This window comes from Thermobia domestica, chromosome 17 (genome assembly GCF_964235325.1).
Source record: "Thermobia domestica chromosome 17, izTheDome1.hap1.1, whole genome shotgun sequence".
NCBI classification, from domain to species: Eukaryota; Metazoa; Arthropoda; class Insecta; order Zygentoma; family Lepismatidae; genus Thermobia; species Thermobia domestica.
In genome coordinates, this window is record NC_137470.1 from 161,469,787 (window position 1) to 161,485,300 (window position 15,514).

The 15,514-nt window shown below is 37.3% G+C and overlaps 1 protein-coding gene across 5 annotated transcripts in view; it reads left to right on the plus strand.

Annotated features, from left to right (window-relative positions):
• LOC145674450 (piwi-like protein Siwi) overlaps positions 1–15,514 on the plus strand; it is a 197,318-nt gene that overhangs the window by 35,006 nt on the left and 146,798 nt on the right. For 4 of the 5 annotated variants that reach the window (XM_081744514.1, XM_081744518.1, XM_081744513.1 and 1 more), the window contains exon 2: positions 8,529–8,706. In XM_081744514.1, the coding sequence (XP_081600640.1) occupies positions 8,536–8,706 (171 nt within the window). In that variant the 5' untranslated portion in view covers positions 8,529–8,535. Of the gene's footprint in view, positions 1–8,528; positions 8,707–12,398; positions 12,454–15,514 lie in introns of those variants that run through there. The other variant, XM_081744516.1, reaches the window with a different exon arrangement.

A 15,514-nucleotide genomic window follows, 5' to 3' on the forward strand; every position in this document is an offset into this window, starting at 1 on the left:
ATCGTCAATCACACAGAATTTTTTTTTTTTTTTTCAATCTCTTCTTTCACACCATTGTCCATACTTCTTAGTCGCTCTAAGTTTCATTTTCGATTTCTCCTCCCATTTTTCTTGATTGTCTTTAACCAGGTTTGCACTTCCGCCACTAGGAGGTTGTGATCCGAATCAATATCCGCTCCCGGTAGTGTCTTCACGTCTCGTACACTATTCCTGAAACGTTGCTTCACGAGACTGTAATCGATTATTTAGCGTCTCTTTATCTCATGAACTTCTCCATGTGTACAGCTTGGATTTTCTTTTCTTAAGCCACATGTTTGTCACCACCATATCATATTGCCTACAGAAGTCGATAAGCATTTGGCCCCGTTCGTTTCTTCTACCTACTCCAAATGGTCCCACCACCTTATTTGCAGCTCCTTCTCCTACAACACTGTTAAAGGCGTTGACCTCACCTCTTTCCTTCTGGTTTAATATGTCGCTAATCTCAGCATACAATACTCCTTTTTCATAGTCATCATGATCGGTTGTTGGCATATACGCTTGTATTCACAATATCCACTGATTTTGCACTTAATTTTATAAACATCAAGCGGTCACTGTAGCGTTCCACTTTGGTTACACTTCTTGCTACTTCGTTCTTCATTGCTATCGCGACACCATTCTCGGCCTTAACGCCACCCGAATAGAATATTGTGTAATTTTCCGGTACTTGTCTCACCTTTTCATGGCCATCTCATTTCACTTAAGCCCACTATGTTCACTTTACTCTTGTCAATTTCTACTTTTAAATTTTCAAGTTTACCCACACGTCGTGCAGAAGAGAGAAGAGGAAGCATGGATTAACAATGAAAAGTAAAAGCCGAAAATGAAATAAAAGTAATTGTAGGTAAGGTATACTAAAATAACAGGTAAATGGTAATGCAACGTTAAAAACAGGTTGATGTGCGTGTTATCCGGGGCCGCCATCTGAGGAAACTTAGTCGTGTGAAATCATTACAAGTGCTCTAACCTATGTGATTTTATGCAAAATCAGGTGTTTTTGCACTATCTTCGTTTATGCGAATACCCCCCCCCCCCCCATCGCCGACGCGCCTGCACCATGCGGACGGAACCAATCCCGCGCTGCCTCCCCTGCTGCGCTTTTGCTCTGACTTGATTAGATGTCATTTTTGCTTTCAGTAGCTACCTAGCACAAATTGAAAGAGTGGGGTGTGAATGCACACTTTCATTGTGTTTCATGTACATGTGTAAACATGCTACAAGGGGTGGATTTTTACCCACTTTTACCGGATGGATAGTAACCCCTAAAAAAAGGGTTATATCTGCGAGTGGAAGGAAGGCATATACCAAGTTCATCAAAATCGTAAGCTTCGTTAAGGCTCGCTTCAACTAGCAGATTCATACTGGATACGCCTCTAACAAAGGCTAATAACGAGTTTCAACTTATCGTTATATTATTTGATGTTAAAAGCACAGCTTTTGAACAGACTGGTTTTGATGTCTGAAAAAGTAATTCAGTCAATAACGTACAAACACTGGGAAAGTGACTGACTGGACCGGAACTCGAACCCAGGGTGTTCCGGTCAAGTCAGACACTTTTTCACTCTTTATACGTTATTGAATTCACATCTATAGAGGATATGGTGTGTTAAAAGATCGGTTGTTTCATCTTTCATTAATATATATAATTCAGTCAAGTTCATTTTCCACTTCGCCTGGAACAATACAGATAGGCTACCTTATTTATCAATTAAAGGAGTCACTATACTCAGGTAATGTAATTACTTACTCGTAGGGTTGGCTGGTTTAAACCAAAAAGCGAAAAATGTTCGTAAAAGTGTAAGTGTTCGTAAAATCTTGATGGATACACATTTGTGGGTTATCACGTTTCACTCCCGTATATTATTCGTATTATGTTCAGACCTAAATTCCCCATTCATTACTCAAAGAGATTATACTACAAAAGCAACTTTTGTTTTTTGTATAAGTTTATGAATGTTTCTTATGTGATTTTTTTATAGTTTATTATTATTATTATTATTATTATTATTATTATTATTATTATTATTATTATTATGATGCAGATACAATCAAAGAAAAATTCTGAATATTGTTTCGTTTTAGTAATGTTTACTATTGATGAAATACGTCGAAATGCCATACTTTTTTTTAAGGGGAGGGGGTCATACAAACGGCACGAGAGGCATTTATTGAAATCAGAAGTATCTTTGATATCTATTTATGAATAAATGGATGAAAGTGAACTCAAATAATTCGTATCTTTATTCACTTTTCGTACTGATACTCAAATTAAGTCGTTGTATTTCTTTAACTTGGACTAATAAAAGTTGTAGTGAATTTACTTGGACTAAATTCACTGTAATCTGCAGTATTTTGAAATTGTCCATATATAAATCTGTATAATGGTTTCACTTGTTCAACTATTTATCTTTCTGTCCTTCTGAAATGACTCTTGACAATTATATTAAGAAGTATGTAAAGATCAGTACAACGTATTTTTATCAGGAGTTCTTCGTGAGTGAGTCGGCAGACGTATTAGTCCCGGTTTCGAGTACAAATGAAGAACAATTTCCCTCGGATGTAAGCCGAGAAGCGGTTGGATTCCGCTTTAAGCATATGTGACCCCTTCCAACATGACCCGGTTGTTGCATAATAACACCAAGGCGAAACAAACATGTTTCTGTCCATATGTGATATAAATACATAGAGCAAATTATTTAAACCAAAAAACCTGGTTTAAACCCAAAAAACCGGGTTTAAACCAAAAAACCCTGGTTTTTTGTTTTTTTCAATAAAAACCATGGTTTTTGCCAACCCTGCTTACTCGCATAAAATTAATAGATTTCAATTTACGCAAATTGTACTGTGTGAAAAATAAAACTTGTTACCTGGATGTTTGTGATATATGACAACCAGTATTTCAACTACCGCCTTTGGTCCTCCTCATGATAGAACATTTTACTTACAAGTCAGTACGAGTTCTACGTTTTTATGATTTTCTCTTTCTTTCTTTTTGTAGGTAATTTCTGTTATTTGTGGAAAAACACTGAATCTAAATTATAAACGCATTCATTGAGCATACAAGACCATTTACAAGGTAACAAAAAATTGTTTGCTGTTTAGGAGGTCCCATTTCGCGACCCGCTTACTGACAGAAAACTGACTTACTCACCTGGAAAGCGATGGGGTCTCACTGTGACTTGACCTGCACCGATACAGGCACGTTGTGCGCACACACACAACAATCACAGTTCATCCAGTAACGAAACAGCTCGTTTGCAGCTCTTTGCTGTATGACAGAGCAAGAGGAGGAGATTAGTTTCCTTATACTACAGAAGTTTTTGCACCTGCCAATGTGTAAAATTCTGTAACAAGCCTACCACGAAAGACAATAGTACATAGAAAAGATCCAAACAGTGACGAAAAGACAAGGGCAAAATTAGTAACACACTCGGATATTAATCTTTTTCTGCGGCTACGCGGCAAGTAAAAGAAAGGCCCGAGCTAGTATGCAAGATAAAAGAAAAGTCAAAAGATATTGAGATGGTTACATATTACTGAAAACCAAGAACGTAGTGACAACAGACTGGGGTCCAACATAAGAGGAAGTGAGAAATGACTTAAACACTAGAACAATCACAGTGCAGGCAGGACGTGAAGGTTACGAAGAAAGAGAACTTGCCATATCGTTCGGTGTCATCTTAGCGTAGTGTTGGTAAGTCTGTTTTTAAGACAAAGCTCGAAGCTGTGCATGAAGACAATCCACAATTAGATGTTAAATACTTTGTCTAGCTCCACATTACGCACTCAATGGTGGGCCGTCGCTCTGTATAATGTTAAGATAGGCCTCTCGGTAGTTGCATCAAATCGTCGAATACGTCAGGCATTTAGGAAGTATGCCGTCAACGAACGCACCACCCAACATTGCTTCCAGAAATTAAGGTCGGGAGATAAAAGCCTTTGCGACAAATCCCGCAGTGGACGACCACAGGTATTGGACGACGAGGCACTGAGGCACCCATAGAGGGAAAGCATTCAGACGTGTGGCGAACTTGCCGAATACTTCCAAGCTTCTGACGAAACAGAGTTTACCTGCATAACATAAAGAGGATGTACAAGTTTAGCAAGTGGGTGCCCAACACATCATCGGCAACTGACGAAGAGCAACGAATGGCAGCATGTTTGTCGTTTGCTGTCTCGGCACTGCAACACACCTATATTTGGCTGAGTTGTCACTAGTAACGAAAAGTGATTCCAGTCTTATGCTCCCAATCAGGCATTGGTTGTCATTATGTGACCCTGTGCCGCACACCTTAGGACCATCTCTGTACTCGCTCAAGATAATCTCTCTGACAGATTAGGGGGCGCGGTGGCTCAGTGGTAGAGCGTTCATCTCCGGTGCTTGGGGTCCCTGGCCCGATCCCAGCACGCGCCGTGTGGACTTTGGGGTGGACAAACACCGTGCTCGTGGGTTTTCTCGGGGTTCTCCCTTTTCCTCCCACTTTCTTTATTCCACCATTTTACTCATCTCTCATCATCACCGTCTCCTTTAGCCTAACCGACATAACCGTGGAACGTAAAACTTAAAGATTTCATTTTTTCTCTGACAGATTAGTCTCCAAGTGGTAAAGCGAAGTGCTCCTACCACTGGACCATACCACTGCTGCGGACTTGTATTCGAAGCAGTTGCAACGGGTGCAATATATATGCAATGGAGCAGAAGGAACCTACATTTGATAATCACAAGGGTTTGCTGTGCCTCGACGATAATGCGAAACCACATGTGAACCGGGGATATTAAGCGACTTGGCTGGGATACTGTGCCACCTATCATATTCGCGGACCTAGCGCCGTAAGATTTATCACCTGCGAGGGAAATCCTTCGACAAATAAAGATCTGCGGTACGCACTTACGGACAACTTTGCTCCAAAAAGTCCGAGTTTTACCGCTGGGGCATTGAGTAGCTGCAAAATTGTTGGCAAAAGGTGCTGAAATGCGATGGCCATTATTTCTAAACTTAACGCTGATTACCATGCGCTGCATGTATGTTTCTGACAATCACGAACGACAAAAACAGTTTGGGTTATCTTATAGTTCTTTGTTGATTGGTACCATTTCAGCAATTTCCTGATATACTGTTTTGAATATAAGGGAACTAATTAAGCATGTTGTGATACACTTCAGCTGCTGAAAATTAAGTAAGTTTTTCTTTACAAAGTACGTACTTCGAACAAAGAAAGCCTAGTTTTACGTAGCATGATCTGCTTTTACTGTACTTAATACAAGTGAAGCGACTGCTCAATCTACTTTGCATTTATTAGGCTGTCTTTCATCCCAACTGAAGTTAAGCTTTACGAGAGTGTGAACCTCTGCGCCCCATTATTTTTTTTAAAAATATGTCTTTTGTAAATATTCGGTTTTAACACAGTACGATGTATGTGTTTACTCAAATTTTCACATAAATCTCAGTCTTGCAATTGCATCCAAATACCAGTACCCTCATAATCTTCTCCCCTTCGAAGATTTAAATAAAAGTTCAATGACTACTTTCGAAAAAAAAAAGTTGATTTTTTAAAAAAAATTCCAAGTGTCTCCGTCATTTGCAGTAAAAAATAGCTCAATAATAAGGGAATAAGTTGGCCTTTCCCGCAGTTTTATATAAAACCAGTGTTTGGCTAGCTGGGGGCTCCGCCCCCAGTTCCCCGAGTTTGATCGGGCCTATGGCCTCGCATTTCTTATTAATTGACCTTTGAATCAACAGTGAATTTCGTGAACTTGCTCCTCATATTTCCTGAATCTGCCCATTCGGGGCCTTCGCCCCGATACACTGTCTTTGCTTGGTAAACTGCCTCGCACCTCTTGAACCCACAATTCTATCGTTTCTTTTCCTATTTCAACTATCCAAAAGATAAGATTTTGTATCCCAAGAAAATGCCCATTTAAATAGCATGGGAATTTCTTCATCCCCCTTTAGACCCCTAAAATTTAAAAATATTCACTTCTGGCAATTTTCCTGTCGGTTAGTCTTCAAAGGCTACAATCATGCTAAATTTCATGATTCTAATCCTGCCGGAAGTGCCTAAACATTTTGTGGTGTAGAAAACGTCCCATATAAATAACATGGGAAAGATTTTTCAGTTCTCCATATAACCACTGTACGGTTGGAAATTTTTATTTCTGATGATTGACTTAGGTGACGCTAACGAAAACGTACAAGCATACCGAATTTCAAGTTTGTATTCCAATCCTAAGTACCTAAAATATGAGATTATAAGTCCAAGAAAAGGTCCCTTTAAATAACATGGGGAAATTCTTCATCCCCTCTTTAGAACCCCTAAAAATTAAAAATATTAAATTTTAGCAATTTTCCTGTCGGTTAGTTCTGGAAAGCTACCACCATGCCAAATTTAATCATTGTAGCCCTATAGGAAGTGCTCAATAATTTATGTCAACTCATGTAGTTTTATATATAGTTAAGATTTTTCTCTGAATATTTATTCAACACAGATTTTTATAGAACATCGTGCGTTTTGTTGCACATTATGGAACTATTTCTATAGTTTGGGATTGAAATTATTAAGAGGGAAAACCGCTCGGTTCAACAATGTACAGGATCACTAGTAGTTGTTTAGCGAAAAACCATTGATACGAGTTGAAAATGTAAAGGATACTTGCATTTTCTGTCACGCATAGAAGGTTAGGAGAGATAAATGATTGCATTCTTTGATGGTATGAACATGTTTTTTTTTTTTTTTTTCATGTTAAGCTATATTTATTACTAGCGTCAATTACCCGCTTCGCTGCGTTAAAATAACAAAATAATAATAATATTATTTTACGTTAGTCAGTCACTTTTTACTATTAGTGAAACTCTTTCTGATATCGGTCATTTTCGATCAATTTATATATCTCGCCCCCTCCTCTTCCCCCAAGTTGCGGGGCTGAATTTGGATTTAAACGACATTGGAGATGTCACTGTTCGTCTCAGCGACCCCGAAAACTATGGATTCGACACTAATATCAGTCACGGGAGCCGCGGTGGCTCAGTGGTAGAACGTTCACCTCTGGTGCTTGGGGTCCCTGGTTCGATTCCAGCTCGCGCCAAGTAAACTTTGTAGTGGACAAACACCGTGTCCTCGGGGTTCTCCCGTTTCCTTTCACTCTCTTCATTCCACCGTTTCTTTCATTTCTCATTATCACCGTCTCCTTTAGCCTTGCCGGCATGTCCGTGGGACGTAAAACTCAAAGATTTCATTTTGTTTACTATTATCAGTCATTTTTGTCATATATATATATATATATATATATATATATATATATCCCCTAAGTTGCATCGTCAAAGTGAAATGATAAAAACCATCCCAGGCCCGTACCTCATCTATGTTGAAATTTTGAGATCACTCGGGTGGTTCAAGAGTTATTAAGTCCCAAACATAGTCACTCATTTTTATTTATATAGATTACACCGAACAATTTGGAAAACTTCCTTTATTGTATGCAAAATTCAAGAAAATATGACGAATACGATCTGAACAAGATGTTGGCCTTTTTTAAAGCGGGGATTATTGAATTGTCTCCGAAAGAAAGACATATTTTAAAATGAATTTCTTTGCTCAGCGTTCTTAACATTTAATTGGGTTGCTACCGGTATTGGTTAGTTTTCAAGTATGACGCTCTTTGAAATTTTCTAAGTTTCATGTAAAGCTAATAATCTTGGTGCTAAGTAGTCTTAGAATATTTTTTCTAATTGCGAAATTCATTTAAACTTCCTTTCACATTTCTTCTTGTTCACTTTCTCAACTAACGGAAATTTTGCACTTATTCAGTACTAGTTGAATATACCCATTCTTCGCATAGATCAGATAAAATATCTATGTATAAACAAACTGAACAACGAAAAAAAATCGCTCATTTCCTACTACTTTTACATATCCTGTTAAATGTACCCTGAGACCCCCTGGTTCGAATTTTTTTAAACAAAACAAAAAAAAAAACTGTCCCCCAGCCGATGGGGGCTTTGTTTTACAGTCAACGCCTATGGGAGTATCACCATTCATCTCAGCTACCGCGAAAACTTTGAATTCGGCACTGATATTGGTCATTTTCTACTACTTTTACATGTCCCAGTAAAAGCCTTCCCCCCTGAATTCGGCACTGATATCGGTCATTTTCTACTACTTTTACATGTCCCAGTAAACGCCTTCCTCCCTGAGACTCCCCTGGTTGGAATAATAATAATAATAATAATTAAAAAAAACGCTTTGTCTTTTTCTGGGGCTTGGACGAAGGTACCCGTGATCAAAATTTGATAACTCTCGGTCGACTCGTCTGGTCCCCAGACCGCACACAGACAGACAGACAAACACACAAACAAACTATTTTATTTATATTAAATTAGATTGCGACTTAGTCTCTGAGTAGAAAATGTCTTTGTTTTTAAAAGTGTTCTGGACTTCTCATTATTAAGTTTTTAATTTTGGTTACGTGTTGTATTTTTGCTTTGTAGTAAAAACATGTATGAAGTTTCTGCACGTGCGCGTGGGCGCGCCAGGGGTCGACAACGCGGGCGACAACCAACTACTGGCCAAGGACCAGGCGGAGAACCGTCGCGACAAGAGCAGACCAGTGAAAGCCCTGAGTTCCAATCTCAGCATCAGGGACGACCAGGGGGACCTCATGACCAAGTAAGTGTCTTAAGTATGATTCTACATCAGTTAATATCGTCTTTCAGCAGTAATGGTAGTTATTTATTTATTTATTTATAAGTGTTTCAGATACAGATATATGTCCATTTTACGCTTAAGCAATGTAACAAAGTATATAAGAAACCAAAACGATAGTGTATGTATATACATAAAATAAGGACCACATTTACAGAGACTTTAGTTTGTTTTAAAATGATTTTCAAATTAAAAAATGTCAATGTCTGAAGATAAAATATTATACAATGATGCCAGGCTGAAGTATAAAAGAACGTTATATAATTGATAGTTGGTGTTACATATGTTATTAATGTATACTTCGAGTGAGGTGTATGAATATTTTGTGGACATGCATGTGGGCATATGCAAAACAAATTGGATCAGGTACTGCTTCTCTGACACATGTTACACACCCCGGCCGCCATCTTAGATCCTGCATATTAGATTCAACTTTCGTTTCTTCAAATGGGAATAGGTGCAAGTGATATATCAAATTCATGTACAATTTTCTCGGGAATTCACTGGTGTAGTGAGTTTGTACCGTTGTTTGCAAGGTATTGCATGTTAAATATCAGGCACTTCACGAATATTGAACTAAATAGAAAGTTGTGCAGGGCCCCGTGTGTATTGTGCTAATTACTGCAGCCCATACAGGGGAATATACATGCTTATGACTAGAGCCCGGAAGTTGAGTTTTTAAGACTGCCCGAAGACAAGGCTTAGCATAATATATGTCCATTTTGGGCCATTGTAGGCCAGAAAATGGTGGATTTAATTTGCCTATGTTTTTTGCCTTTTTCCGTGTTTTTTTATTTATTGGTCTCTAAGGTTTTCTCAGGTTTTAACGTCTTTTTTTGCACTTCATCTTTCGACAATAAATTTACTGGCTATTAATTCGAATCACCACCCCCTCTTAAATATCTTTCCTTTAGTAAAGAAAATTCAAAAGATAATACATTCTTCAACGATTGGACTGATAAGACCAGATCTGCAACAATCACAAGTCAGATAAGGAGGCGTAACAATGTCCTCCATCAAGGAGAGGTGAGGGGGGGAAGTTTTCTTATTTTAGTTTGTACTTCAGTTTGTGGAAGAAGGACTAGGACCATTAACCTACCAGAAGCTTGTATTTCTTGAGGATTATATTAATTAAATATGTAATTTTAATTAAATTAGGTCTTATTTTTATGTCCTTTTTTTCCAGTTCTTAGGTCCTTCTTTTTATTGGTCTTTTTAGGCAATTTTTAGGTCTTCAACTTACGAGCCCTACTTATGACACTTCATGAACCAATCCTGTAAGCATATATATATGGTGTTAATGAACTATACCGACAAACTGTAAGAGGCGATTCCTTACATCAAAATAAGAGAAAATGTTCATATGGACCTGCGGGGAAAGTGCATAGTTTCAGAGCTAGGGCTGTCCAAAATCACGAAAAAGTTAAATTTCAACAGGCCCTATTTCGAATTCCAGAAACTGTGGGTGGTGGTCCTTATCAGCGTAAACGAAGTCACGCATACGCAATCCCAAAAAGGTGTATCTCATTAATGTTCAATGGATGTACAGATTATTAATTGCAGGGTGAAATTCCCAGATATGCCATCAACCGAATTTTGAGATATGCTGTGACTTTATGGTTGGTCCAAAGTAGGCAAACGATAAGCCTTTATAGCATTGAACATAGAATCCTTTGGTGCGATGTCGGAAGTGTTAAGGATCGTCAGCAGCATAGTTTCTCGTACTCGGAAAAAACGCATGCTGCAATGTTTTCTTTCACGCTTATAAGTGAAGAAAACGTGAAATTTACCTTGACGAAATACATCGCATCACACATTATTCTGAACACAGAAAAACATGGAGCTGCCGGCTCCTAACACTTCCTACTTCCCTCCGAAGCATTGGATGTTCATTGTTTCAAGGCTTACCTTCTACCTACTTTGAACCCTCCTTGAATTAGGTTATATCTGAAAACTCTAATGAGAGCGTATCTGAGAATTAAACCCTGTAGAGAATACTCTGTATACCTATTGAAAATCGACGAAATATGCACTTTTGGATTGTGTATGCGTGACTTCCTTTACGCTGATAAGGAGTACCATCCACAGTTTCTGGAATTCGAAATAGGGCCTGTTGAAATTTTGCTTTTTCTCAATTTTGGACAGTCCTAGCTTTCAAACTATGCACTTTTCGCCATAGGTCCATATGGACTTTTTCTCTTATTTTGATGTGATGAATCACCTCTTACAGTTTGTCGGTATAGTTCATTAACACTCTATATATATATATATATATATATATATATATATTACACCGACAGTAAGCACACTGGATGAATGTCTAAAATGTCTAACATAAATCCAGATACGACCAGATTTTGGTGCGGACCTACAATTTGTTATTGATTGTGTTTGTGTGTATGTATTACGTCCAGAGAATATTTCGTCAACGATAAATCACGTAAAAGGTTACATATACACACAAACACAGGGTACACTGCAAACATAACTTTCTGCCCTGTTCTTCATAACTTTCTGTTTGGTTCGATGTTCGTAAAATGCCTGAATTTAACATAAAATACCCTGCAAACAGCGGTACAAGATACGATAAAACTCACTACACCAGTGAATTCCCGAGAAAATTGTACGTGAATTTGGTGTATCACTTGAAGCTATTTCCATTTGAAAAATCGAAAGTTGAATCCAATATTGCGGAACCAAGATGGCGGCCGGGGTGTGTAGCATATGTCAGAGAAGCAGTCCTTGATCCAAATTCTTTTTCATATGCCCACATTCATGTCAAGTTACATATAAAGGAACTAAAAGCAATTTTGTGACCGAGCGTTATAGTAGTTTATGATTTAATTCTGGATATATGAAGGACCACAAATATGCAAATTAACGGTATGAGCCGCTAAAATTGGTATAATACATATTGAGCCACTGAGAACTTCACATGTAAATTAGTTTTACGTGAATCCCGAGGGGACACTTTACGAATGTACCTTGTTAGTGTTCTCCCGTTTTCTCTCTTACGTTATGTCACCATTATCATCCTTCTTTTCACGGTCTCCCTTAGCCTCGGTGCATAATCATGGGACGTTAAAATCGACTTGTTCCAAAGGTAATTGTCATGTAGTAATTTCGGTGCTTTTTTTAATGCTGATTTTGAGCACCGAGTGTCATTAAATATTCGGTGATTTATTGTATTAAATACATATGAAAAATATTTTAGTCTCGGCTTAGTCAGTTTCAACTGTGGAGATCTGAGTTTATGGTCGGTCGTAACAGCCTGAAAGGCGAACGAAATATAACACTCCGTAAGTGGTACTAGAGGAGCTTTGGAGGGTTTCATGTGATCGAGTGTTTCGCATTTTGACTGAAGAATTTATGTATTGAAAATGGTGTTTTCAAGATGAATGTCCTAAGTGCTTACGCTCGACCAAAAATGAATCAGGATGCAAACTCACTAGTACAGCGTAAGCAGTTTTAAGAAAACATCACATTTTATTCGTTTACCAGAATTGAAACAGGTTCATGACTACTCTAGAAACAAAAAAATCCAGGTTAGGATGTATTTAAAAAAAATAACTTTTTTTTTTTTTCGAAATATTAAGGTATGTACTTCGGAAAAGTGGCTGTTTGTAACCAAAAAGATTACTGACTTTTTTTTCCAGATTTTTGGAGGTCGTTTAGGTGGCGCATGACCTTGAACTTTTGGTGCTGATTTAGGTATGCAACAACAATTTAAGAAAAATGCCATTATTTGGATATTTTATGTATTTCTTTTTTCTGTATTATGATCGTTTATTGTTTTGTTTATGGCAATATGTTAAATTTGTACCTCAGGGATGGTTTCCTATGCCATTTACTTATGCTTTTGTGAATTTTTGGCTAAAAGTGCCTTTTTTCTATAGATGTTTTCCAATTGTTTATGACTATGCCTTTTATTCGAAAATTTTCCGATCCAGCGCTTCGCTTATTTTCATAGCTTATTATGTTTTGAAAATAACCGTGTAATATGCCATTACAGTCTAGTGATGTTGTGTTCTTAATGGGAGGGTGCCCGAAATTTTTTGCACCGACTGTACTTGATGTTTAACAAAAAATTTCTGGCTGTTCATATAATTCGTAATTTTATTTGTTATTCTATTTCAATTAACATGGAAAACTGTAAAAAAAAAAAAAAATCATTACGGATTATAGTTTTGGGAATCAATATCTTTATTTATATTTTAAATTAGTTATAAGTTTTGTATATGGATATGTAAATGGATTATTACAATTCTTACGGTGTCAGTGCTATCTGAAAATATAGATCCACTATTGGACGGAACTCTCCAGATCAAATAACCAATCTAAAATTCGACAGAATTTTCAGGACCACCCTTCACCTCTCTTTTAGATACCTAGGTCCTTCTAAAATCTAGTTTAATCCAGATTTTACCAAATTTTATTCGTTTCAAAGCCCCACCGCCAAAATGCTTAGTTTTGATTGGCTGATAAACCCACGCTATGATATTAGGGCGCAATTATTCCATTCCATGCCTGAAATTGTGGTCGACGACATTAGGTTTTTTTTGCTTCATAAATGGACTGATTCCTGCAGTGGTAAACATCAAAATTCAGGTAATATTTGGATTTTATTAACATGAAAATTCACTGGAAGTCTCAAGGAGCCATAAACTATTAAATTTTTCGAACAACACTGGTTTAAAAAAGAAGAAATAGGAAGTGCAATTTAGGAACGCCATGATTTCATATACCGATGGCTATGGACAGGATCCCGAAGTATTGTGATTTCTGTTTTTCTTCCTAAATCCGGTTCTGAAGATCAGTGTTTCCCTTGATATTTCTACCTCCCAATTTTCCTACTAATTGAGGGTTACAAGACCTGTCCATTATAGATTTGTTTATGTAGTTAGCGAGTGATTTTTTTTTTAAACATACATGGCGGCATTTAATTCTGTTGTAGTTAGAATAGTAATCACAATGTACGTGTAAATTATCAGTAAGGGCTCTTATCTGACTCCCAAATTGGGAGTACGGCTTCCAGCGGGATGAGTTGAACATTTAGTTTGTTTCCGGGTTCCTGCCCCTTCAGGGCAGGGGTCCTATTGTTAGTCAACACTTTGATATGTCCCCTCGGGGGCATTGATTAAACAGTTAAGAATGTGATTTAGTAAATACAGGGCCAGTTGGCCCTGTTCCTTTCTTTCCTTTTCCTTTCGAGCCGATTTAAAATGGTAAAATCTGAATGTTTTCTGTGTATATTTATTAGTATAACATGTATTAATGTAGTGTGTAGTATGGATGTGGCATGTATATATTTGTAATGTAGTAAACATTTTCTAGTATCAGTGGTAGTGGTAGTTAAGTGATGAAAGAGTGTGTGAGATAATTAAATACGGACAGTGTAGTATTGAAAGAGTGTGTGAGATAATTAAATACGGACAGTGTAGTATTTACTATGCGATAAATCCTTTATTATTCCGTCATTAAGTGAACTCATACACAATATTCAAAAGTGAACGTAATATAGTATAATAATTCCGTGTACAAGGTCACATTCAGTTGTTCAAGGGTTGATTATATCGTCGCTAGCCCTAGTGTCAAAAGTCAGTACTAACCGCCATTCTTCCGTCGAGGTGCTTAGTGATTTAGATTTCATGAAATTGACCTTTCTTTCCGAAATAAAACCTAGAAGGTATAATTCACAGCCCATATGAATGTACAGTTAGGTTAAGTGACCCAAAATTAACATTTCCTGAAAATTACAACATTCTGCTCAGTTTAGAAATCGAAATATTTAAGTAAATAAACAATCCGTAATTTCTTAACAGAAGTCGGGCGATATGATGCTAGTTCTTCGCTTTGAAATTATATTAAATGTTCATTTTTCTTCGTGGCTGCAGAAGTCCATTGTTGCTGCAGAATTTCATAAACATTAAACATTATCGCAGATAATTCTATTTTCAGTGAACATACGTAGGATTTTTTTTTCTTCTTAATAAAGCTACCGAGTATTACATAGTATTGTGTGTGGGATGAAAGAGTCTTGGGTTCGAGTAAGGTTGTCGTGCGGTGATCGGAATGGGAAATGTTTGTAGTGACTATAGATTTTAAAGTGTTATGATGAAATGTGTAAATAGGCTGGGCGTAGATAGAGGAAACAGGGTGTTTGTAGAATATAGCGTCGTGGCAAATGAATATTATATGAATATTAATATGAATATGAATATGAAGTATATGAATATTGTAGTAAATGAATATAGAAGATAGGACACCCATATAGTTAAATATATAGTAGCCCAGTGAATACTTCGCCGCGTGTTGATATATAGATATTGAATAGATACGTGTAACTACAAACATCTCAGGTTCTGACCCCTGCACCATGATATCACGCGGACCGGAGGGCAATATATAGTCGGACTATGGTAATACTTTGTAGGTTTATGTGTTATAATAATAATCAACCATAGTAATACCATCTGATAGAAGGGGTAGCATCATACAATCGCTGACTAGACATATTGAATAATAAATTATGAAAAGACAATAGTAGTTATACAACAGGGCTGTAGTGAATTATATTTTCTGGTCAGTTTTAAAATAGAATATCCTGTTCCGTGAGATTTTTTTTTTTCCTTCACGTTACCTACTCGGGCTAGCTCACAATGTTCATGGAGGCGACAGCTCTGACAGGGTTACAGAATCAAAACAATTAATTATTGAAATTTATTATTGCATACCCGGATGTCGACCCCTAGTCCCTTTAAGTATTTTCATT